This window comes from Pteropus vampyrus, unplaced genomic scaffold (assembly GCF_000151845.1).
Source record: "Pteropus vampyrus isolate Shadow unplaced genomic scaffold, Pvam_2.0 Scaffold135, whole genome shotgun sequence".
Classification (NCBI taxonomy): domain Eukaryota; kingdom Metazoa; phylum Chordata; class Mammalia; order Chiroptera; family Pteropodidae; genus Pteropus; species Pteropus vampyrus.
Genome location: NW_011888916.1, coordinates 5914296 through 5941293, shown reverse-complemented (window position 1 = coordinate 5941293; position 26998 = coordinate 5914296). Strand labels below are relative to the sequence as shown.

Sequence of the window (26998 nt, the reverse complement as noted above, 5' to 3'; positions counted from 1 at the left end):
TGTGTGTGTGCGCGCACGCGAGCTCATCACACCATTACAAGATACGGAATGTTTATCAGAAAAACTATCGATTCACTACCGAAATATGGTGAAATGCAGTTTGCCTAGTGGTTCGGGGACCAGAACGTGGACTGAGGTACAGTTAGTGTCCCCTCCTCCAGGTGTAAGTCGGGTTTCCGCTTATATTGGGCAAAGGCTGAGCCTGAGTATCCCGACGTGGATGCGGATACAGTAAAGAAATGAATTTAAGAGCGCATCTCTTGTTTAGCATCCTCCACCCTTTCTATAGTGTCGTCCTCTGGGGCTCTGATCACTCTGTTAATTAGCACTTGCTTCTCCACTCCGCATCTGAATAAGTTCAGACCCTTCCTCACCTCAGCTCTCTGCAAATTAGACCCCATTAAACTCTGCAGCACCATTTCTTCCATCCTATACATTTCGGCATATTCAAGTCTGACAATATTACCGAGGTTTTTGAGAGAATAATGGTTTTTTATATTTCCTAGCGGGGACCACATAACTCATTTCTAAAATACTTAGATTAACATAGCTATTTCCTGCGAAGAGCCGGGGAAATGTGGCAATGTTTAATGCCTAAGCAAATTTTAGGCTATTGAAGAGATAGAGCTACCTCTTTCCTTATTGTGCTCTGACCACCTGAGAATTAAATGACTGCAGAAGTGCTTATCTTTAGCTTTATGAACGTCCTATATCTTTATATTTTAAATCTCTAAAGAGCAATTTTGATGCTGAGACTTGGTGGATACTGAAAAGGACATTAAACTCGATTTTAAATTCAGAAACGTCCATCTTTACAATTGGAACTTGTAAGAAGGGTTATTTGTATTTTTTAGTAATAGTCCTGTTTAGAAAATATTCAGCTTATTTAAGCAGTGTTTTGTATATTGATTCTACTTTAAAATCCAAATACAACACTTTTTCCTTCAAAACATCCCAATTTCTATTTTTTCTAAGCTTTAAAATAAGTGTTTTAAATTTAATTTTATGTTGCTGTCAAAAATAAATTTATTCAGTAACTTGTGGTTAGAGGTGGCAGAAGTTGAAGTCTTGTTGCACTTAGCTAAAGGAAGGTAAACTTTAGTGCCACATAAAAAAGATTAAACTTTTTCTCCTATCTTCTTTTTATATTATTATGGAAAACAAATTATTGAAAACCACTTGCCTGCAACCATTCCAATCCTTGTTAGTTCAAGCATCAGAACCATGTCCTTCAATAAACCTTGAAGTATTTTGTTCTTTTTGGAGCAAAGGCAGGGAATTTATGAAGCAGAAGGAGGGAACTTTCACATAAAACATCTTTGTTCATGTGGGAGATGATGAATAAAGTATTTATAAATTTATAAATGGTAACTGCATTGAAATCCTTTGGTGAAAATCTTTAATTAAAGTGGCAGAGTAAGTAGTAGATGCTGGAAAATACTCTTGGAAATTTGATATTTCTATTTCATTCAAAAATATTTTTAGTTAGTTAGACATATTCTTAAAAGTATTTTAAATGTCTTACTAAAAAGTTTTGTAGGAATCAAGAGTGTAGGAGTGGCCTATTTTATTGTAAAAGTTTCTCTATATACTGCAGCCCCTAAATTAGTTATGACCTTTATATGTATTTATATATTTTTTTCTTGCCGAAATTTTTATCCCCTAAAATTGGTATTTGCATTCTTAAAACTTAAACATTTTGTAATTTTACATTTCTGACACTCAGAGAGAAAAAGCTAGTGTTACACTTAGTGTATTTATTGTATGATTTGTGGAAATATATTATTTAATCAATTGTTTCATTTGGCATTTTCTTTTTAAAGTAGCTTTTAGAGGTAATGTATATTTTGTTTTAGATCGCTTCTTCTGAAGCCCGTTTTTCAACTATTCAACTTAAGTTTGAGAAAAAGAGAAGATTGAACATTAGGATAAATTCACGTTGAAATAATTTCAGGTTTGATCCTCAAAAAACGTTGTTCTTATTCTATTTTAAAGCAGAAATACTAGGCACCAAATAAACTCTTTGGGTAGAGGCATAAGGAGCAGAAGAAAAGAATAATTGAATCACCAGAACATGTCTAGTTTTTCAATTGGTACGTTTTCTAATGTCAAGACTTAAAACATCATGATGTTTTATATGGTTTCCTTAGCAAGTGGCAAATTATGTGGAGGTTATAGAGGAGTGGAAATCACAGAAAAACATTGTCCTGTTTTGAAAAAAGTGTTTTAATTAGGCAAAAGAAGCATCAGGACAAACCATTTTTAAATATGGGTATTGAGAATGGCAAAGGGAGAAACAAGGAAAAAGTCAAGGAAAGATAAAATATTCAGAAGAAAGCCATAGCTATTTGCAGTTACATGTTAGAACGCAGGATTTTGCAGGTGAAAAGTTGCTTAAATATATTCATAAAACCTGTAGTAAGATTTTCACTTAGTTTCAGAAGATTTAACTAGTTCCTTAAAATATGACGGAACTGAATTTTAACAAATGACATTAAAAATAGGACAGCTAACAATTTAACTGACAAAATAGAAGGCAGTGTGGGAGAGAGCCCTCCCCACATTCATTGCCGATTCTCAGCTCCCTCCGCCCGGTTTCCCTCCATCAGGCTAACGACCTCGTTCCTCCGGTAGAGCCTCGCCAAGTCGCAGGCGGTATCCCCCTTATGGTTCCGATGCCCCACTTTGCTAGCAGTGTGCTTCACAAGGAACTCCACCACCGGGAGGTGGCCTTCTTTGGCAGCCAAGTGCAAGGGCAGGTTTCCTTCATTATCCTCAATGTTGACATCAGCTTGAAACTCCAGCAAAGTCTGTAAAGTGTCCAGGAAACCTGCTCTGGCTGCATCGTGAATGACAGCGAAACCAGTTCCGTCTTTCAAATTGGGATTAGCACCTCTTAGTAGTAGTCTCCTGGCAATCTCGGGATTTCCAAGTTTCATAACCTAGAAAAGAAAAAAAAAAAGGTAGAATCCTTTAAGTGCTCCTACTACAAGAATATTTTAAAATATCCACCTCTCCTATTTATGTAACTATTTTTGGTGAAGAAGTACTTAGGAAGACCCATATGATGGAGTTTGAAGGGCTCAGTTGCAGGAAGGAAAGTACTACTAGATAAAAGTAGAAGAAAACATAAAAATTGCGTTTTACGATGGAATATCTTAACCCAGCCCCAAAGTATGATAAATTGATCAATAAAATAGAATTAGTTCAAACTGTATACAAATTTACTCAAAACTCAGTTCTCTATCTCCCATGAAGAATTATGTAATTTCATGAGTTTATTAAAATAAAATAAATGGAATTTGAGATTTAAATAAGAGTCTTCCTCTATGCTTGTTCATGCTCATAAAATGTACCTAGGGTATTTACTATAGAAAATCAAATGTGGGTAAAATTTATTTTCTAAATAGCTACTAAAAAGAAATAAGGAGAGCGAGTTTCTTTAAATCTTCAGTATTTCTACTCATCAGACCCCATCACCTAGTGTAAAAATGATTTATTAAAAATCAAGACCTGATATTTCCTTAAAGAATGAATTTTCACAAGTTCTCTCCTAATAGATAATAGTGCCAAATTTCCAACTGTTTTTATAAATTATTTTTCTTTACAAGTTATTTCATATTGGCTACTAGATATATTCAGTGCTTAGAATCCCTCACTTGAAATTTTAAAATGTTACTGATTATGAAGGTGTTAAATAAGCAACAGTGTTTTACGTGGCTTATGATATTGATTCATCTAAAACTAAGTTCGTGTATTAAATAGGAGATGATTGTATGACAAATGTTCTCGAAAAGAATGAAACAGTCATCTTACTATATTAACTGTTTCTTAAAGTTCTAACTAGCCTCCTGATTTTCAAGTGAGCAAAATAAGAGAAAATAAGATATTTAATGTGTATTTTAGGACACAAACAGCTTTGTGGTTTGAACCCACTTAATAATCAGCTGGTGATCCCATCTTATTTCCTTTTGCAGTTATTATCAGGCATTTAGGAATAGCTGTTTGTAAACTGCCAGCATTTTTAAAGTCAAAATGTGATATTAAAATTTGCTGTCAACAGAAATAATTCACATGACAAAGACTTACCTACCGTTGTTTGAATATATTTTACTCTAATAAGAGGTCTCTATTAGGCTCTCATAATTATAAAATGTCTTATAGAGCAATATGCAATTACACAATACATATAATTTAGTTGTGAAAAAATATAGTTGCATTAACATGCCAGAAAATTTCAGCATTTTAATTGGTTTCATTTATATTTAGGTATACTCATCATAATATAAATTTATAATAAATAGATTGTATAAAAGATACTCAAATATTTGTGAAATTAAATATAATCCACTGGAAAATACATACGAAGTTGATCTATCTCTTTAAAAATGTTTGTTTTAAAAATAATCACAAATTAATATAATAAAATTTATTTAGAATGAATAATATTATATAAATGCACTCTATATAGATGGCTAAAATATTAAGCTTCCCTGTTTGATAAAACCCTGGTGGTTTTTAGCCCTTCCTTTGAGCCAGTGGTAAAAATGATACATAATTTTTTTTCCAAGAACTTCAATGAAATACACTTTTTGGTTATTAAAAATTAACACAATCTAATATTTGCCACAACTGCCTCTAAAGATTTAGTTACATTTAAGGACTTGGACTAGGAAAAATAAGAGACAGACACCTTGGATCTTTGTAAAGCAAATGTACGATTAAGGCCTTTTATATTATCCTGATTGAAAAGCTTACACTAGGAAAGGGAAACAAACTTTTACAATTGAGTTAAATAAACATAAATATAGAAGGAAATTTGCCATCTTTCACAGAAAATAATAGTAGTATTAGAAGTTGTTTTGAAAGAAAGTTCTTGAGTTATGACACAACTTCAGAGTTAGAATTATACATACTGAAAATAAGCCTTGAGACTCCTGTGTTTCATTATATGTATCAGGACTAAGATACAATAAGAAGGTGTTAGTATCTTGATAAGTATGTTTAATATAAACAAGATTGCAGAATTGTATTTAAAATGTTTGTCAAAACATTTTTTTTTCAGTATTAATCTACCAGTCTCCCTGTTCGTCAAAAGTCCTGTAAGATATTACTCTAAACAAGAGTTAAGTGGCTCATTCTTTGTGAGATTTGTAAACTCTTTTTAGTTTTCAATAAGAAACTTTTTAATAAATTTGTGGTGTTGCTGTCATCACCAAACCTGTTTAAAACGACTAGGTAGAGAAAGAAAAAAATTCTTTCCCCATTTAACCTACCTGAAATAACAAGATAAATTATTTAGTATCCACGCATAAGCTTCCTTAATACTGAAAATTTTGCAAGGTCAGTGTATTCTGATTTAAAATGTACCGACTGTATGAACTTCATCACTTAATAGTATACCTCTTGCCACTTAAATATCTAATTCTTGTAACTAAAACAAAGCACCCAAAAAACCCTTTCTCCAGTGTTCAGTGTTTCAAGTGTGGCATTTCCGAATAAGAATAGCACATAAGAATATCATCAGAACTCTGATAAAGCAACTGTTTGAGACTACTTTTCCATTTTTCTGTTCTCAGCCTTTCAACTAAGTTACATGATAACGTTCAGAGGAAAAAAATTATCAGGTACAATACTTGGCAGCTGGACACGTTTCATTTGTTGCTTGTAAATCTAATTACTGAAAATTAGAACATACCACGGCATGACCGCAGAGACAAAAACACTACAAGCTGAGCTCTGATTAGAAAATTCAACTTTTTATTCCTCCTCAATCCTGAATGGGTGGATGGTATTACATTAACTGTGAAATGTACATCCTGTCCCCGTGCCCTGTCCACCCATTCCAAACGAGGAAAGGTCGTTTGTCAAAACTTGAAGCATTTGAAAGAAAAACACCCTTGCCAGTAGTCAAGAAAATTAACGTTAAAATCAATTATTGGAGCAAAGTACGGAAACCACTAATAGCAGTGTATTTACTTCAAATGATAATCATAATAATGTGTTTACAGAGCTGTCTTAAAAAAAAAACACACACACACCAAAACTCGGCGCTGCTACAACTACTTTCAAATCTCTACCGTCACAAAAACATTCCAAAAATTAAGACCAAACCTGGAACCCACTTGATAGAGAGGATGTTATTGGATTTGACGAGTTTGTTCAAAGTACGTCATTTTGGGGAGTTGGATCCACTTACAGATATAAAATATGGCAACCAACTAGGTTTAAAAACAGTGAAATTTTGTACCCCTGAAAGCTTAAAAGCTATTACTCTAGAAACCCGGGTCACGTAGGCAACATTGTTGACCTGTTTTCCCCACCTCTCTGGATACCAACCTGCAGCGCAGTCCTTCCAAATCCATTTTGTGCATTGACGTTTACATTATTTTGCAACAAACTAGTAAGTTGCTCTAGGTCCCCCCTGGCAGCGGCGGACGCCAACTCGTTCCCCCAAGGTTCGGCCATTCTTTAGGGTCCTGACGGTCGGGAAAAGATGAATTAGTTGTTTTTCTTTTTCCCCTTTCCTTTGCTCCTAACCAGGCTGCATGATGGCATCGGAGACTGACAGAAGACTGGGATGGTTAATCTGGAGTAGAGCTTGGTAGTAAATACTAGTAAGATCAGCCTGCCAAAAGCCCGCCCCTCGATTCACACGTGATTATTCAGCAAAACTGAGCCATTGGAGAGGGGCTCCGCTCCTCGCTTTTTAGCTTAACCCCTATGAAGAATTCTGGTGATTCAACAGAGAGACACACAGACACACAAATATTCCTGGCAAATTACTCTGGACGTAAAATGTAGGCAGAGCTGTCACGTACCTACACTGCGGATCTCTGCGAGGAATGTGTGCGGAGACTTAAGGGACTAGATCAGGGCAGAAAATACCGCGAAAAGAAAGATATTTGGGGGGGAAGAAAAGGCGTTAACCCACCCTTGTTCACGGTGGTTACTTGAGCCGCGCGAGCCAGAACTGCAGGGGCAGGTCCTCGGAGAGGCTCGGTCTCCATCCGTCACGCCCGAGGGGGTAGTCCTGAGTCCTCTGCTGCAGGGGGAGCGCAGCTGTGGCTGGATGCTGACGTACACCGGGGGGTTAAAGATGATCGCCAAAGGCAAGCGGGATCAGCAGTTCCGTGGCCCTCAAGTTAAAGGTCGTAACGACTCCTCAGTGGCCTCGGCTTCTCGGGAAGAGCCTTTGCTGGCGTCCCGGCCGAGCAGCGGACTAAAGCCGCGCGGGAAGGCTCCGGAGCCCGCCCGCTGGGCTACCGCTGCCCCGCCAAGCCTCAGAGGCCGTGGGAGCCAGGCTCGGAGCGCGTCCTCGGAGGCGGCCGGGCGCGCGGCGGGCCCCGGGCAAGTGGGTCATGCCGGCCCCACCGGGTCCCGGGACTCCCAGCAGCGTAAGGAAGGGCAGAGCAATGCGGGAAGCGTCTACCGGGCCGCAGCTGCTGGGGCAGCGCGCGGCAGCATCGCGGCTGCACGGGGCAGCCTACCGGTAACTTCCCGCCTACGACCGAGCCAGTTCAGACTTCCTACTGTAGACGCTCATTGAGCTGCCGCCGCCGTCTTTTTCTTCCTTTCTCGGTTTTCTGAGGGCCTCCAGAGATCAGGAGGGTCCTGAGAAGCGCAGGCCAAGCTCTGAGTATGGGGAATCACCACAATCCCAGCCCGCAGCCAGTCTCGCCGCCCTCTCCGCCAGAGCCCGGCAGCTTCGGCACCCGGTGCCACTTCGCCAACCTTTCTCGGTCCCCCGGCCTGTGCCCCCAGCCTGTGCCGCCGACAGGGCAGCGGCCGCAGCCAGCTGTGCCCTGAAGCTGAGCTGAATAGCACTGCTTCCTTTCCGAGCCGCTGCACTCCCGGTGACAGTTTCTTTTGTAGCTGGTCTCCCCTAAATCGCTGGTCCCGTCTCCCTTCACCTCTACAGACACTTGAGCGTTGTCCCTCTTTCTGCTCTTTTCCTTCTTTCTCTCCTTTACTTCTTTTTTAGCTCAAACAATTGCCGCTTCTGTTGCCGCTGCTGAGACGGTGCCGGTTTCTTCTCCCTTTTTTCCGACCTCATCAGCTTTTTTTGAAAAGAAAAAAATTGAGCGCTTTTTGAGTTGAAAAACCCGCCCCCATTTTAACGGCAGAGTTTTAAGTAGGCTCGGCGGAGTTGCTGCGCCGCGGGAGCGGGAAGGCCGGGCACCGCCCACGCCCCGCCCTCAACCCTAGTGGCGCTCTCGCTCGCCGCTCCCTCGCTCCGCCCCGCCTCCCGCCCAGCTCCCTCTCTCCAGCCTCCTAGCTCCCCGCCTCCCTCCCTCCGTCTCTTGCTTTGGCTCCCACCAGCCAACTGCGCGGCCTCCTCCGGCTGGCCGGCGGGTTGGAGCAGGCGACGCGAAACCCCCGGCTGCCCGGAGCCCGACGGGTGCGGGCGTGAGGGCGAAGAGGCTTGTTAATTAAGACCGCTGCGGAGAGCCGCAGGGCCTTAGAGGCTGGGAGCGGCTGGCTGCTGGAAGGCGGAGAGCGAGCCGGCCTCTGCGCTCTCGTGCTAGGCTCTCAAAGTTCCGGCGGCCAGGCCTGCGCTGCCTAGTCTTCTGGGGCTTTGCGCTGTGTAAACTCTGCCTCTTCTCCGCCGGCCCCAGTCTCGCACCTGCCAGATCAACGCCCAGGGCCGCAGTGGGCAGAGGTGGCCGTGGGGTTGGAGAGAGAGACCCGGACTGACAGCAAGAACAGTGCTCAGCAAAAGCAAAAGTCTTTTATAGAGTGATTTTTACGAATACTAAAACATGGTATGTAGGTAAGAAATCATGACGAACTCTGAAACCTTAATGTTTCGAAACTGAAATATTACATTTTTTAAGGGAAAGGGCGAAAAAATTAACTTTAAAGCAAAATTTAAAATGTCTTGGGAAGGGTTTTCTAAAAAGGCCATTTCTTTATTGTCAAAGTTCTCACTACATAGATGCGGGCTTCTTTTGGTGGGGGAGGGGCCAGGGGAGGTGTCTAAATGTAAATCGTTTATTTCAATCATCTGAGACACCAGTTCACTCTGTACTTTTAACTTCCTCTTTTAGCTATGTAAGATTAATTAACTACAGCGTTCTATATTTCTTGTTCTTAAAAATATCCAACACGGTTACGTGATGCACCCAATGGTCAAAATGAAACCAAGCAAAAAATGACAAGTGGTCTAATTAGTGCTGGCCTGTAGCAAGCATATCCTCAAGCAACATCTGTACTCAGCTTCTTGAAGTATATTAGCAAAAACATACCAGAAACATCTGGATAATCATGTAGCAACAGATTGGCTGGTAGGTAGAGGGAGAATTGAAACTAGGTAGAATCTGGCGGTGTTTTCTTTAACTGAATTGTTGAGGAAAAAAGATAGCCAGGGCTCTTAGGTGACTAAACTTGAAATGTGAATCAAGCGTGAGCTACAACACAAGAAACTAACTCCTCTTTTTTTTGACATGTATTTAGACATTTCAAATAGAACATTTAAGATTCCATTTATGCCAGTAAATGCCATAAATAATATAATTTGATTATTCTGGCAATATATTGTGTAATCTTTTAGTACAGCTCAGCTGGAGGGTGTAATGTTATAGTAGCTCTGTTGGTGGATAAGATATAACTGGCATTAGTCCAATTTATGAGAGTTGCTTTCTAGCATTATGGTTTCTTGCTAAGAAAAGATATGGTAATGAGACTCTTAAATTGTACTCATTGTGCAACTCATTTAACACATGTGTTATGTGTGTTATAATTGCCATGAAATAAAATACTTTTTGCTGAATAACTGAGTAAATACAATTTATGGTAATTTAAGATGCATACAGAGCTGAATTAAGATTTTTGGAGGTAGTAAGCACTGAAAAGATTTTGATGTCTCACCACCTCACCTCATATGTAAATAAAATAAAAATAATACAAAAACCAAAAAATAAGTGCAAAGAAGTCCAACAGAGTTCTGATTTTCCCCATAATGACTACTTCAGTGCTTTTGCTGAAATAGTAAGTCCTTTAAGGAAATATTTTTTGTTGCTTTACTCTGGTGTTGCTGGTGCCCCAAAGTATATATGCTTAGTCTGCTTATTGTGTAAACCAGAACTGGCAGTGCAGAGGTTGCAGTCTTAGTTCAGAGAGTATACGTAAGCACTACAAAGTACCTTCAATGAAAATCTAACATTACTGAGTGCTAGTTCACTGAAGTATATTAAAAAATGAGGAGCTCTGCCCTCAAAAAGCTTACATTCTAACATGGTGTACAAGAAAGATTCACTGTTAAGCATGTATTATATTGAAAGTAGTTTCTCTTTTAACAGTAATGACATATTTTTCAGACTCTGAAAATAGAGACTTTATATTTGGATACTGAATACTAAGTATCATGGAAATCTTTTTTTCAGCAGTTCATACTCATTGTAAAGAGCTTATAGAAATATCAAATTATTTTGTGCTTTTCCCTCTTTGACTTAAGTGTGCATAGTTTCTGAATGATTAACTTATGTAAATATGTAAATTATAATTTCTTTACCTAGTTTCAAAGTCTTCCTCTTTGTTATATTTATAGATCCAACAGAGGTGGAAAACAGACTGGTACCCTCAGGGGACTTTTTTTTATCATTTCATAATTGTGGCTTTGGCATTTTATTTCTGAGATTCAGCAGGCTTTTTCATATGGGTACTCACATCATTTCAGAAAATCTTTTTCTAAAGTAGGAAAAAGTGCCCAATAAGCAACTCAAAAGCTTAAACATAATAGCAACAATTAATATTTGTATAGCGTTTCATGGTTATAAAATATGCACACATTTAATTTTTACAGCAACTCTTTAAGGTAAATATAATTATGTCCATTTTTCAAGGGAAGGAATTGAGGCTTATAGAGATTGTGACTTAAAGCCGGTAAGTAGTAGATATGATTTGAACTCAGATCTTGAGGCCCCAAATCTTATGCCTTTTTCATTACTTAACAGAGTCCAGGATTATGGCACTAAATTCCTAAAGAATATTAAATCATTAAATGAAATATATTTTTGATTACTTAAGTGTAGATCTAACACTATAGTAGTATTAATTTCATCAGTTATATAACAATCGAATAGTATTGTTAAAAAGCTCGATTAACCAAAGAATCAAGCTTAACGCCACCAGTAGTAAGTCATGTTGATATCATGTGCCCATGATAGGAAATGATGATGACACATCACCTCTGTGGTACTCTTCCCCCAATCCATAAACTCAATATAATTCAGGGAAAACATCAGACAAACCCAAACTGAGGGACAATCTATAAAGTTCCTGACCACTACTCTTCAAAAGTCAAGGAAATGTCACAGATTGGAGGATGATAAGACATGAATGACTAAATGTAATTTGGTATTCTGGATTGGCCCTGGAACAATAAAAGGACATTAATGTAAAAATCCAAATAGAGTCTCTAGAATGTAATTTATAGTATTGTACCAATGTTAATTTCTTAGTTTTGATAGTTGTACCATGGTTATGTAAGATGGTAACATTCGAGGAAACTGGATAAAAGGTAAACAGGAACATTCTGTACTATCTTTGCAACTATTCTATAAATCTAAGATTATTTGGAGTAAAAATTTAGCCTAATAAGTACAAATAAACTTTATTATTCATATTTGAGACAAAGATGAAATAAAAGTTCCTTTTAAAAGGGCAATGATAAGATCAAAGAACATGGAGATTTTAGAAAAAGATCTATGCAGTATTTGAATTAGGCTGAGCTCCATGAGTTAATGGATAGATTAAAATTATTTTTGCTCATGCTAATGTATAGAGAATCTCTATGTGTTTTTATTCTCTCAATTTGTGACACTTAAAATGAAATTCGTTTCTCTTAAGAGAGGTATTCTGGTGAAATGAAAGGTGAATTATTTTTCATTTTATTTCAGTATTTGTTTTTTATTCCTTTTCCTTTAGTGGACAATTATTCTGGATGCTGGGTATCCAACCATGAAGAGTTAGGTCATAGGGAAGGATTAGTCTTTTCAGAAACAGTACAAACTTTGCTGGGTATGGAGGGTAAATTGGCAGGGAGGCAACGGGGTCAGTGAAAAGAGTGTTAGTTTTAACTTAGTCTTGAATAGTAGGTCAATCACTTTGTAGCATGGCTTTTGGCAGATTCTTAAGCTCTCAGAGTAGTTTTTTATTCTGTAAAATGGTTGTTGTAAGAATTAAATGAGATAAAGTGTGTAAAGTACCTGTACATGCTAGACATTCAATAAAAATTAATGAATTCAAAAGTATTGGTTGTTATTATATACCCCAAACTTTGCTTTGTATGAACTATGGTGAATATAAAAACATATGGGATGAAAAGCATTTAGGAATTGGTATACAGAGTAATAGCAACTAATACATTTGGAGAGCTTTAAGGTTTCTGAAGAGTTTTCACAAGCATTTTATCTCCCAATATTCACAATTACTCTCTAAGTTTTATAAGCCCCATTTTAGAAATAAATAAATCGAGACTCAGAAGTTTTTTTGTTAAGGGGTGGAGGTAGAACTCATTTTTACAAAATGAACAGATAGTACATGCTATGAACTATCTGTTCATTTTGTAAAAATATTTTGTTTTCCATGCATTTTTCCTAATTGTTTTCTCATCACTTGAAATGGTCAGGTCAGAAACTGAAGTCAGAGAGACTAAGTGACCCATCCAATTTTCCCCAGTTAATTAGTTGAGAAAGCAGTACTAGAACCCATATGCCTGAATGTCTAGGGATTTCTTCCCATCTTTCTGTATTACCATATTGTTTTAATTTCCAGATGGAGAGAAGGGAGGGAGAAGGGGAGCAGCATTGGATTTGAATGGGCTTTTTTTTTTTTCCTCTGTTTCATCAGAAAAACCTCAACTTTGTAGGGCTGCATTAATCCTGGCCATATAATTAGAGATGATTATTTACCTGCCTTGTGCTGAGAGTGACAATATATGAATGGGGCAACTGACTTGCCACACTTAAATTGCTGGTACTGTGTTTCACCTCATGATTCACATTTGTGCTATATTTTGGAGTTCCTTAGGGATGACAATTAAACAAGACACTTCAATTCATGTGACTATGGATGGTTCTGTTTCTTATCTAATTAATTCTGGTCTAGATGCAGATTGTCACATGAGAGTTGTAGGCCAGACTATTTTCACTTAAAAACACAGAATAAATTTAGGTCTCTAGAACACTATCGTGCTCTTCTTTGTGTTCATGAATACAAAGACCCAGGCCTTGATTCTATATGGTGATTTCACTAGTCTGTATTTTAACTTTACAGCACAAAATCAGCAATCTCACTTCACACCTTCAGGATTTTACACTTTCCAGGGCAAGTCAATTCTGTGTTGCAGTTCAGAATTTATTTTCCCAAGTCAAAGTTGAACGTATTCCACTGTCACTCTTCTTCCAACCAGGATGACAATTACAAATTGTCACACTTCATTGTACATAGTCTTTGGCTATTCTTGGCTCAAAGCCTGTCAATTTCTGACCGCAAATTGAAACTTCTAGTAATTGATGAGTACTTTAATTTCTTCACTTATCAAAGTACTTTAAATAGACTGAGCATATTCAAAGCTGGATTCAAGTTTTCCCTATTTGTAAGATGTTGTCTCTGATTTAAAAATGTGCTGCAGAATAGAGAAGTTTTTCTTTCTCATAACTAATAACAAATGCTCATCTTTTTCTTGGGGTCGATATTCTCACATTTCTCAGCTTCCATGTCCCCCCCCACCACCCAAGTCTACCGTGCCAGTCTGGTTACCTCCGTGTTCCTGAGAGTTTGAAGATGCAGGCGTCAGGGGGTTTGAGATTAAATGTGACAGTGTGTAAGCTGATTTTGAAAGTGAGGTTAAGCGTTAAAAGGCTGTACATGAAGTTGTATTTTGGTGAAACTTTGTTAGAGAAAAATATACATTTATGAAGTGCTGTTTATCAGACGGGTTGTCAGTGTGCAGAAGGTTTGTGAGGCTTGATGTCTATGTGTGTGACTATGTAACCACGTGAAGCGCAGACTCAGATCCCCGCCCCAGCCAGAGGGAGGCAGTATCCCGAGGCCTTTGCTTAATTACAAACCGGAATAACCTGTTGCGGGACTTCAAGCTCCCGTAGTTGTAGGTTGGCGTCTCCGCCGGTTGCGCGCGGATCCCCGCCGGGTAGTCGCGAGCCCAGAGCTTGACAGAAGAGCAGTCACGTGGCAGCCGCAAAGCGGCGCTTTGCGACCTCAATGACAGGCAAAATGTGCGACAGCCGTGGTGCTGGCCAACCAGGGGCGGAGGCGGCGGCCGGGAAGAAGAGGCGGAGGCGGCCGTGGCGTTTGCCCGCCTGCTCGTTCGCTCGGTTTCCCCGCCCCCGCCGGTCTTGCCGCGGCTGAAGGGAACCGGGTGTGCGCTGTCGCAACCTGTCCTCATCCTGGCCGGCGACAGTAAGACCGGACCCGTATCCAGACCAACCTCCCTGTCCAGCCGGCTGCGGCGCGGGCTTTGCCGGGCGCAGGCGGGCGGCCCGGGCGCCTGAAGGTTACCGACTGCATGAGCTCCTAGTCTCCCGCACTGCCCCGCCCGCCACCCCGCCGGCCCGCCCGCCGGCTCTCCCGCCAGCCCCTCGGCGCCCGGCGGCGGCGGCGGCGGCGGCGACGGCCGCAGGAGGCGCCGTCTCCCTCCCAGGTGCGCGCTTCGCTCCCGGAGCCGCGGAACTCGGTGGCCGCCATGGCGTCCAACATGGACAGGGAGATGATCCTGGCGGATTTTCAGGTGAAGTATCTGGCCCTGTTCCCCTCCCACCTCCAACCTCGTGGGTTCCCGGTGCCAGAAGGGTGGCTTCTTCCCAGCGTTTGTTTGAGCACTGCAGTGGTGTGTGGTTTGGGCTTTTATACGGTACGTGGCTTGTGTGTGTTGAGCCATGGGAGAACATGTAATTCATATGCTATGTTGGGTGTGTGTAGAATGTTACGTACGACTTGAATGGGATTTGAATGGTGAAGGGGTGTTACGGTATTTGGGTTATTGTGTGTGTATACTGTGTTGTGTTTCCTGTATTATACGGAGAATGTGTAGAATTTGGGACTATTAAGTGTGGGCTTAGAAGTATGGGGTGTTTTGGGTCAGGAGTTTTGGGTTATTCTCGAGGAGAATATGTTGTATGGAGTATGGGTGTGGAGCGTGTGGTTTTGTGGGTGTGTAGTATTAAGGAGAGAGTCAAAAAGAATGATGAAGAGGTAGTGAGGGTAGCTGGGTATCGTGGTCATTTTCAAGAAATAATAAACATTTAAGACTTTGATGCCTTAATTGGAATCTCGAGGGTAGGAAGATAAAGAGGAAACAAATAGCTTATATTTACCAGAGTATCTTTGCAGTCAGTTCACAAGCCTAAGAAATTATCAGTTCATATTTGCAGATTCCCCTCCTCTATAGATTTGAATTGTTCTGTTGATGTCCTTTCTCCAGGAATAATATAAAAGATAAGCAAAGGTTATCCCCTTACTGAACTCAATTGTATTGACAATACCACATAAGTATTTTAGGGAGGCCCTTTGAAAGTACAGCTGTATACATCATGAAAGACTTGGAGTTAGAACTAATACAATGTGAGCACCACCTTTGCCTTTTGATGTTTGGTGAAGAAACTATTGTAGTGAGATATTTTTAACCATTCATTTTGACATTAACTTAGAAGCTTCTGTTATATACAAGGAGACTTTTCCCTCTTTCTTTAACATAGTCATCATTGCACATGGTCTAACACTAGCATAGTAGGTAATATTTTTCCTCACTGAGATTTTGTTGGGCTTTTCTTCTCCTTCATTCTTTGATTTTTTAAGTTCCTTTTATTTACAACTTAATAGTCTAATGGCCATTTCCAGACTTTGCTATTTTGATTACCCAGTGGCATCTGATATATTAGGAATATTCATATATCTGCATTTGATTATATCGTGACTTCCAAATTCAGACAGAAAGAAGTGCTCTGTAAATAAAAGTTGACCACGAGATTTTGGTGTTTTGTGGAATTGGGACTGGCCTGAGATTTTTTGCCTGCCTAAATCTTTTCATCATCATCATCTTTTGTTTTTTTTTTTTAATTCTCCAATTCAGTCATCTATCTAATGTGGAATGTGGTTTTTTGAAAAAGGACTCTATTTCCAGGAATAGTTTTATCCTGTTATAAAATTGTTGTTCTGGTAGGAATGGCTTTAGACAACAACAAAAAGTGTAGTTTATGTCATTAAAAGCTTTACTGTAATTATAACTTTTTTTGATTTCACCAAACTTTTTATGTTCTCTAATAACTTGTAGCTACTTGCTCTCGTTATTTGTGACAATTATTAACGCTTATTGTGAACCTTATATTGGCCAACGACAGGAAACTTAGGATTTTTGTATTTAGAGGCAAAGTAAGATTTTCTGACAAGCATTTGGGACTTAATTTTGATCACATTAATACATTCTAATAAGTTTTTCTCTTCAAACCAATGTCAATGCTTATGTAATATATAATTACAAAATAGAAAAAAGCTTATGCATCTGCAGTGAACAATTGTTTGCCAAATGGTGAGAGTTAATTTCGTATTGTTAAATAAGTAGGAGAACATTATTGGTAGAATAAAAAGTTACTTAGAAAGCTATTTACATCTTAAGATCATTAGCTGTTTTTGTGTTTTTAGGAACATTGTATTCCTCTTACAAATGATTCCAGGTCAGTTTGCCTTGAGGACTTAGTTTTAAAATTGATTATTCTTTCTATTTTTTTTTATTTTATGCAAGATTTTTTTATAGGATTAACTTTTAAAAATTAGCATTTATTCAGTTATTGGAAACCAGGCAATTTATGTTGATTGCAGCTCAAGACTTGGAATGAGGATACGTGGCCGATACTGGTTTTTTCCTATAACTGGACAAATCAGTTTCCCACTCAAAACTGAACATTGTAAAATTATGTTCTATTCATATAATTGTGAAAATTAATATTTTTGAGAGCTCATTTTTGCCTTTGTAGATAGGGACATGATTTTAAAATGTGATTAGATTTTAAAAATAAATAAGTTCCAAATTTTGATTATTGCTGGGTAATAGGTTCTCAAAAATTCAATGTCTCAATATGGAAAAGCTTTTGAGAAAGATTTTGTATTATCTTTATTTCAACTCGAAAGAGAAAGGACTTCTATTGAAATCAGTGGAGGAGTGGATAACAATCATATGAAGTAAATAGAACATAATCTTACTATGTTCACTTTTGGGTGGGGAAATTGATTTACTCAGTTATAGAAGAACCCAGTATCATTCAGGTATCCACATTCCAAGTCTTGAGCTATAATTATATATATATATATATATGCGTACACACACACGTCTGTCTGTCGGTCAGTCTCTCTATCGATCGATCTATCTAAATAAAACCTAATTACTTGTAACTAGATAAGTTATGGATGGGAAACTACAGCTCAGGTTTAATGGGATAGGTTTTGGAATTTGTAGATAAGTGAACTCATTATAAAGCAAATATATTCCAAATTGTCCTATAAAAGATTCACCCCACCCCAAATAAAAATGGCTCCCAATTAAAATAAAATTTATTTATTTATTTATTTATTATTTATGCCTACAGCACCTGGTCTTCCTAGGTGGTCTCCTAGGTGGTCTCCCATCCAAGCATTAACCAGGCCCGACCCTCTTTAGCTTCTGAGATCAAGGTGGCATGGCTATAGACCATGGATTGTGGCTCCACTGGGGTGCAAACCCAGGACCTTCTGCGTGTAAAGCAGACGTGCTAACCACTACTCTATGGAACCACGTCCAAAACAAAATTTAAATTGCGTTGAAATATACCTAACATAAAATATGCCATCTTAACCATTTTTAATTGTCCTCTTCCATGGCATTAAGTACATTCACTTTGTGCAACCATCATCACCGTCAATCTCTAGAACTCTTAATCTTGCAAAACTGTAACTCTGTACCCATTAAACAATAATTTCGCATTCTTTTGCTCCCCAGTCCCTGGCAACCACCATTCTACTTTCTGTCTCTATGAATGTGAATACTCTAGGAATCTCATATAAGTGGAATAGTATTTTTCCTTTTTTAACTGGCTTATTTCACTTAGCATGTCTATAATCACCTAGGTGGTAGTATGTATCCCGTTTTCCTTTATAAGGCCGAATAATATCTTATGTATGTACCACATTTTGTTTATCCATTTATCTGTCGATGAACACTTTTTTCCATGTTTTGGCTATTGTGAATCATTAATGCTGCTTTGAACAAGCATGTACAACTATCCGTTCAAGTCCTTGTTTTCAATTCTTTTGGGTATATACCCAGAAGAGGAATTACGGGATCATATGGCATTTCTATTTTTATTTTTGAGGAACTGCCATACTGTTTCCCCTAGTGGCTACAACACCAAAATTTTGAATAGAAAGATGATAGCATCCTGTTTAATCAATTATTTGTAAATTGAACTCTGAGCGAGTGAGTTTAGAATTTGGAATTGTCTAACAAAAATCAGCTTTAAATGTAATTAGTGTTAGCATATAGTATGTTATTGGTAAAGGAATGAATAGAGTAGTACACCTACAGTTTTGGCTGGCCAGAGTCAGGAGGGGGTGTAGAGGAATTTCCTGAGTTTAGAAAAGAGGCAGGCATTGATGAATCATGAGATTTTTTTTCTTCTTTAATGTCTTTTTATAACAAAGAGATGCATTCAGGTGAAAGTTCCAAATCTTGTTCTTTTTGTAATTGAGAATTCTTTAACTTTTTTTTGGGGGGGAGGGGTAAATGTAGAGCAAAAATCACTTAAACAAACATTCAAAAGTGTATTTGGCTTGCTTACAGATGTGAGAATTATTATCCAAACAATTGCTGTTCTTATTAGATCCCTTCAGTAATATTAGTTACCTCTTACTTTGGGTCTAGATGAACCAAAAATGAGCTTTTTCTCTCCCTCCTTAACCTTTCAATTAATGTCATGCTAATTTCTTTTTCCTCTAAGATATATGTTTATAACCTGTAATTTTTCTGTGGGAGCAAAAAGAGTAGTATAGTCATTTAGATTCATCTCACATCTCACGGATTGGTCTCATGTATTTTCCTATTTGTTTCTTTTACCGATGATATAAAGACATAGATCATAATTCTACTGAAGTGAAGAAAAAAAGGGACAACTCTCAGTAATACTTTCTTTCAGACTTTTTGAGAAACAAAGCCTTATCTGCCTTGCTAAAAAAGCTTTTTGGAACCTAGTTCCAGTGGTCATAGATTATGAGACCCTTTATTTCATTTCTAAGTTGGCATTGATTTTGATGTTACTTTCATTTATATTTCCTGGACGACACAATTGTGCCTTTGTTTTCCATTTCTGGTCTATCTAGCTAGTAATACCTTTGCTGCCTAAATTGCTTTGTACATTTTCATATATTGGATTATCACTGTGGAACTTTTAAGTTTTCATTTGCCTGTCAGCTCCTCCTTGAAGCATGGGCTCTTCCATGACACTACTGGTGAGTTACTTGTAAGTAGTTTCTGCCCCTGTGAATCCTTCTTCTTTGTTTTTCAGTTTGACACAAAGAGACATCTTCTGTAACAGAGAATTCCTGACTGTGCAAGTAGAAATGGTATTGATCTAAGCAGATAGGTATCCTTTGTGATGTTGTGGTTTAGGGACCAAACTAAGTATCCATAGAACATCATATATATTTCTTGAGAGGTTATCTTGTGGAGGAGATTGAGTACTATGGCTGAAAGTAGTCTTATTATCATCCTTTCTTTCCTTTCCCCACCATCATCTTTTATTTATTAAAGGGACAGATCATGTTGTTTTAGTGTTTGGGTTGTTGGTCATTGAGAAAATAAGGTTTTGGTATGTAGAATATAGTGGTTAATGATTAAGAACATGGACTTTGAGGTCAGTTCTGCCACTCACTCATCTTGTAATCTTTGACCAATAACTTCACAGGTCTTTGCCTCAGTTTCCCCATATGAAAAAAGAGTTAATCCAGGTAAAGTGATTAGAACAGGTGTCTGATGTAGGAAGCATTCAATACATTTTAGCTGTGATTTTCATTTTTGATAATTTTAAGGTATATACTTAAGGTAAGCTGGCTGCCTGTTTTTGTACCTAAAAGTTTATTGAAATACAGCCACACCCATTCATTTATCTATTGTGTATGACTGTTTTCTTGTTCTATTGACAGAGGTGAGTAGTTGAGACAGAGACTTTATGCCCCACAAACCTAAAATATTTACTATCTGGGCTTTTAAGATAAAGTTATCCTCCACCCACACCCCCCATGAAACCAGTACTTTTCTTTCTTGGTTTTAGTAACTGAGAGTACTAGAACATTTTAATGCCTCACAGGTTATTATGTGGTTATATATAATACCATAAACATTATCATACCTTTTTAGGAGGGAGTTTTCAGAACATTGCACTTAGGCTGACTAGAGCTATTTTTTTTTTTTCTTCTAGTTTTTCAGTTTATTTTTTGTTCTGGCTGTGGTTCTCTGAGAAAGTCATTTATCCTTTCTGGGTTTCAGTTATTTAATCTATAAAATTGAGGTCTGCCTAGAGCCATATCTACCTGAAAACAGAAGTCTGAACTAGATCAGGTATTCAAATAGAGTCTGGACAGTCACTTGGCAGCAGTTGGGTTGAGGACATTCATTTATAATTTAGATAATTGATCTTGATTAGGGGTCAGCAAACTACATACTGAGGGCCAAAGTACTCAGTACTTTGTTAGTGAAGTCTTGTTGGAAGACAGTCATGCATATTCATTTACATATTGTCTTTTGCCATCCATAGCAGAGTTTAGTAGTTGATTGCATGGCCTGCAATTAAAATATTTGCCCTGCTCCTTACAGGAAAGTTTGCTGATCCCTGATTGAGATCAGTGGTTTTCAACTGTGAGTGATTTCTGTTCCCCAGGGGGATGTTAGGCACTGTCTAGAGACATTTTTGGCCATCACAACTAGGGGAGCATCTATTGGCATATAGTGGGTAGAGACCAGGGATGCTGCTAAACATTCTGTAATGCAGAAGACATCCTCTCACAAAGAATTGTCTGCCCCTAAGTGTCAGTAGTGCCAAAAAACCCTGATCTAAATCTGTTCTCAAACTTTAGCTTGCATAAGAATAACCTGGAGAGTTTGTTAAACTAGAGGTCGCTAGACCCTTCCCCAGAGTTTCTGATTCAGTAGATTTTGTGTGGGGCCTGCAAATTTGCATTTTTTCAGATTCCCAGGTTAGCTGATGCAACAGATCCAAGGATTGTACTTGAGAACAGCTTGATCTAGATGCCTTTTGAAGTTATATCTACTCCTATGATTCTTTGATTTTGTGATTTTAAGTACTGTTTTTTATGACTTAGGAAAATTAAGTATTTCAGTATATACTTAATGCTCACAATAGAATATGCTGTTTCATGACTCCATGTCTTTTTAACTTCCCTTTTTTCATGTCCCTTTGGAAAACTTTTATTTTTCAAAATCCATTTCCTACCTTTGTTTATAACATCTGTGCCTAGTTAGGGTTAATTATTTCTTATGTATCTTGTACATGTTTCTCTTCTTTTGAGTCTTATGTCAGATTGTCAGTAATCATTTTTACATGTTTCTTTCCCCTACTATCAGCTCTTTGAACAGCTGCCTGGGTCTTAACCATCTGTTCCTTCAGTAGTAAGAGGTGCTCAGTGATAAGTTTTGAAAGAATATTATGAATTCATATGGCTATTACAGTATGAATAAATGGAGTAGAATTGTAAATTTTTATGTGTTTTTAAACTTCTACTATTTGCTGACATAATTTTTAAGCATCTACTATTTGCTGACATGACACGAATAATAAAGTCTGTCATTGAGAGAATGAAAATTGGACTGTTTTATTGAATTGCGTTTTCTAACTTCAAAGTGATCCATTATAGAGAAGTACAAAATACCCATCCCTCTGGTTTAGCTTTTATAGAGAGTACAGTAAGGTAATGTGACAAAATATAGGGCTTGAGGCCAAGATTTTTGTAAAATTTGAATGCTGATACTGAATCGTTACATGTCAGTCAATCTTCCTGATTATGGTTTCACTCAAATATTTTTTTAAGTCATTTATTTTAATTTCAAACAAAATTGCTTAGCATATTAAATCATTAGTCATTGAGTTTAAGGTGAGTTTGAGATAATTTCAAGAAGCAGCCTGGCAATATTAACAGTATAATTGCATCTGCCTTTATACTTATTTATTTGTGTATATAGAGGAATAATTGAGCTAGAAAGGATGAGATGTCAAGTCGTGGTAAACAAAAACAGAAAACTTTGCAGGTTATGTGCACCTTAACGGCTTTAGAGTTAGGTTCCAGTCATCTGTTTTTTTTCTCCCCACTCTGTAATTCACCCTGGTTTGCTGGATTCTTTAATGATTTATAGGAGGGTATTCTGGAGGGGAAAGCTTTGTCTCTTGTGCCCTCCTGGCTCTCCACCCTCTTTCTCCTAAGAGAAAAGTAATGGCTGAACTTGTTTTCTTTTTTTAAATCAATTTTAGTTGTATCCTTTAGCATCTAGTTAAAGTGAGATGGAGCCACAATTGAGCGTTCTAATTTTAGGTTTAATGGGGGAGGAATAATAGCATTAACAGCCGGATTTTGATTGCTTTGTATGTAGCAGATACTGTGCTAGGCTCTTAACATCTAAATTCTACACTCACCCCATGTTGGGATCCAGTGACACAGTTTTCCATGGTTTATGGCTTGTGAGCAGAGGCACTGACTGCTTTTGTTTCTATCTTTTCAAGGATGTTTGTTTAGTGAGCAGCCTTAGAAGATAGAGATGGTATCTTCCTCTGGAGTATAGTATACATTTTTAAAGATTTGGGTTTTCTAAGTTCTGGGTTCCTCTTCTGTAATGCAGTCCACTGTATGTACAGGTGTCATTTGGCCTACTTTGTGTCACCTTTTGGGAAATGGGACTGGGGAACTGCACAAGGATATGCTAATAATCTGACTGCTAATATTGCCATGAGTCATAACATTTAATCCAACCTAGGAGTCTACGTCTTCTGCCAGCATCCATGAAACTGTAGGCTAATTTGGTAACTGGCAAGTAGGGTAAAAATCTCAGCTCCTTCACAGCTTTAACAGTTTTGGCAACAAGGCTGGAATGTTGACAGACACATGGCTTTTTGGAAGAGAAAGGGTGAGGGTCTCATGGTGTAGTTAACAGAATTTGTGAATAGTTCATGGGAATAGGTAGCAAACATGTTGACCAAATTGGTAAGTGACTCTCTGCTTTCTTGCCTGTTAATGAGGAAAAATTAGGGAGGTTGCAGACTGAGTACCAGGAAGTTTCAAAGGCAGCTTATCTGAGCATTCCTCTAGTTGTTACTAACTTTCATAAGCTCTCAAATATCCTCTCTGGTAGGATATTTTACCAGTCAGACTCAGGTTCAGACTCCACCTGTTGTAATAGGTAGTACTAAGATTGGCCATGGCTGGGCAGAAGGTTCTGTCTCTGTCCAGACAACACTTACAACATGTGTACACTTACACATAAATGTAAAATGAGGCAAATTTGTAACCTCTGAAGGCAGAAAGCAAAGTTGTTAGAACTGTCACTGGTTTATCTGAGAGATGAGAGAATAGGGCTATGTAATGTTTTATGGCTCAGCCTTTCTGTTGGAGGAAGCTTTCTTCCTCACTTCACTGTTTGAAAGCAAAAATCACTGACTCAGTGAGGTCGTCAATTCATAGAGGTTTCCTTAAGCCTGGGTCTGGTTCACCAGTGGTTCAGCCAAGCTGATTGTGTCTGCTCACCTTTTGGGGCTGTTTAGCCTCTGCACCAGCTATGCACACTGATAATGGATGTGGTTGCTGTGTTCAGTGGATAGAAGTCAAGGCTGTTTTTATACCTCTGGCCAGTACTCTCCTCCATGGAACTTGTATTTCTGCTGACCCTTGGCCTATTGCTAGCAGCCTAGCTATTTGATCTGCCACTTGGACATTACAGATTGGCAGATTAAAGATAGCTCTCTCTGAAGCTGTGAACTATGGAAACAAATTGCAGTTGCTGAAAATTTCCTGGATCTCTCATGTAGATGCCCACAATAAGGGCTTGTTTTCTGATGAAGCCCACTGGAATCAAGCTTCTGATTGAGCCTGCGCTGCCCAGAGCTGTCATTGTCGCCTGGATCCATCATCATATCAGTTGTGACACACATCAGTTATAAACTGAGCACAAAGTAAAGGATTCTATGTTTTTGATGCAGAAGGTACCACTGCATGCCACACTTGTAACTCCTGCCAAAAATTGACCTGTTTGTCAAATAATGAGAGAAAATACCTTGCATGGGATGGCCCCTGTCTGCTTGTAGCAGATCAAGTACATTGTACCGCTGACCTCCCTCAGAGGTGGTGTCTCACTGCTATTGACAGTTTATTCTGGTTATGGTGTTTCGTTTCAGTCAAATTAGGTGACTGGCCACACCATTGTGGCCTTTGAAATTATCTGTGTTATGCTTTTGGGTTTTCTGGGCCATTTAATGGTGCACTTTTTATCACTAAAGCCACTCAACAGTGAGCTATTTGAGGGAATCTCCATGCTCCCTACCATCCACAGGCATCTGGTATGTGGATGTTGGAGTATTGAATGTTGGAACAGCTTCTTCCTTAGCAAGTCAAGGAGGTCAGGGAATACAGCTATGCCCAGAAAGGGATCATCTCATCTTGGTCACTTCCCAAGTAATGATTAGGACAGAAGGAGTGAGAGGCTTTATAGCTCTATTTTGAAAATTCAGAATTCTGACCTGACCATTTCTGGGCATGATGCTTTTTTTTTCTCTCCTAGAAGCAACCCAAGGCCAGCCTGTTAGTACACATTCTATATGGCAGCTCTCCGAAAGGTGGTGTAGGGGATCCAAATTTAATTCTGCTTCAGCCAGCTGGATTCTCTCATTGGATTGACATGGTCCTATATCAAAAGGATAATGACCATGTAGTAGAGTACACTGCTTGCTAAGTTCTCTCTATGGTGGCCCATGTGCATCAGTGGGAACCATAAGTGGATTTCTGTGGGTTTTATAAAAATTCCCTTGACCCTATTGTACCTGACACTTCCAGATGAAAGGCCTGAGTGTGAGTAGGAGATGATTGGAAAAAAGATGACATTATAACTACTGGAATGGGATTGATTTTGTGGCAGTGGAGGGAAAGCAACAACCTCGACACCTGGGGAGGGAGCACCTTAGATCTCAGAAAGATTGGGGAAGGGAAAGACATTAACATTCTTTGTCTTTCAGAATCACACTTGAAGCCTTGCTCATGAACGAAAACGCTCTGGTGCAGCTCTTCCAAACTGTTTCAGGCACATTAAATTTAATTGACTGCTGGGTCTGCAGTCTACCATTAGACTCCTATGATCGCCATTTGATTGTCCTTCCCCTTAACCTTATTGAGAAGTCTATTTGAAACAGCAGGAGTTGGCTCCAACTCCTTTACCTTCCATGCAAAACAGCTGTCAGCTCCTCCTGATGTCTACCCCACCTTAATTCCATAGCCTTCACTCAGATTCTATGGGGCAGATTACTGGTGGCCTGGACAAATGGGACAGTTTGTACGGACTGCTCTCATTGAGTCCTTTCAAAATCAAGGATTATAATCAGTTGTTCTAACTGAACTGGGAACCCTAAGGCCTACCACTTGGCTGGGAGACCTTGTTGGGACACAGGTTGACAGTGCCTCCCAGATTGATGTAGGCCCTACTTGGATGGACCCAACAATATAAACAGCCCACTGTTTCTAGGTGAACTGTTTCTGCCCTCAGGTCAGTATTACTTGTGTGGAAGCCAAACATTAACTTCCCTCCATCCTAAAAAATTGGACTTTTGCACTTTTGAGTGTTTAAGGAAATACCACCAGTAAGTCTTGTGGCCTTCAGATGACTGTGGAGAGCTTTCCAAAATGAGGCTATCCTTGGTTTCTTGGGGAAGCTCCCTGGAGTGACAACTGATTTGTTATTTATGCACAACCCATGAACAGTTATCTCTATGAGGGAAGTCATTCAATTAAAGTAGGTAGTTCAAAGTTTGTTCCTGATTTTGTAGCCGAAGTGATCAGTAATACACGTTGTCCCTGGAAAGCATTCAGGTCAGCCTCAACTCACCAATCAGAGTTGTTGGATGATATCCATTAGGATTTCATCCTGACCATTTCTAGGCATGATGCTTCTTTTCTTTTTCTCCTAGTGGCAATCCAAGGCTGGCCTGTTGGTACACCTTCTGTGTGGCAAGATGATAAAATTGCCCTAGATTTCTTCTTTGTGGGCCAAGACAGAGCCTGTATAATTAATACATCCTGTTGTTTCTGGATTAATACCTTGGGCTAAGTGAAAAGGTTAATACAGAAACTTGGGAGGAAGCCACCAGACTTTCTGAGGTAGACCCTAAAGACTTATGGGATATTCTCATCTTATTTTGGTAAGGGACCCTGAGGAACATGATTGAAATCAATTCTGAAAGTGGCCTCAGTCTCCTGCTTGTTGATAGCTGCCTTAACTAAATGCTGTATGAGACAAATTGAATCAATTTAGTCCCAACCTCTGTCAGATTAATGAGAGTGGCTGTGGAGTGGTGTTCTATTGAGAAACTTTGTCAGCAGCCAGGACGGTTAGAAATGAGAAGTGGATATTGTTGGGAGACAGTTCTTGTATGTGTCTCATATTTCTGCACATCTTGTAAATAGAGACATTGATTGTTCTAGACTATCTTTTCAAGGGTGTTCTTTGTGACCAGCCTAGATAATGTCTCCTACCAGGCCAAGGAGCAAATTTGCTTATAGCCTGGAAGATAAAGATACTTTCTCACTTCAAACCAATGAGTAGGCATGGGTAGTGTCTATTATAAAAGATTCGTGTTGCCACACTTAGAGTTCCTCGCTTATAATGCAATCCACTGTGTGTGTAGATGTCACCTGGCCTACTCTGTATCACCCTGTGGGAAATAGGACTTGGGAACCAGTGCAA

At 38.9% G+C, this 26998-nt stretch overlaps 2 protein-coding genes across 3 annotated transcripts in view; one reads left to right on the top strand and one right to left on the bottom strand.

The window, feature by feature from the left end:
• Positions 1-2205: 2205 nt before the first annotated feature.
• On the bottom strand, positions 2206-8147 carry CDKN2C (cyclin dependent kinase inhibitor 2C). The gene is made up of 3 exons (XM_011367681.2): positions 6935-8147; positions 6340-6479; positions 2206-2942 (listed from the first exon to the last, which is right to left on the bottom strand). The coding sequence occupies exons 2-3, from the start codon at positions 6466-6468 to the stop codon at positions 2565-2567; spliced, it is 507 nt and encodes a 168-aa protein (XP_011365983.1). The 5' UTR covers positions 6469-6479; positions 6935-8147; the 3' UTR covers positions 2206-2564.
• Positions 8148-8320: 173 nt separating this feature from the next.
• The window catches only part of FAF1 (Fas associated factor 1), a 377081-nt gene continuing 358403 nt past the window's right edge, over positions 8321-26998 (top strand). The window contains exon 1 of one of the 2 annotated variants that reach the window (XM_023535057.1): positions 8321-8765. In XM_023535057.1, the coding sequence (XP_023390825.1) occupies positions 8763-8765 (3 nt within the window). In that variant the 5' untranslated portion in view covers positions 8321-8762. Of the gene's footprint in view, positions 8766-14271; positions 14753-26998 lie in introns of those variants that run through there. The other variant, XM_011367679.2, reaches the window with a different exon arrangement.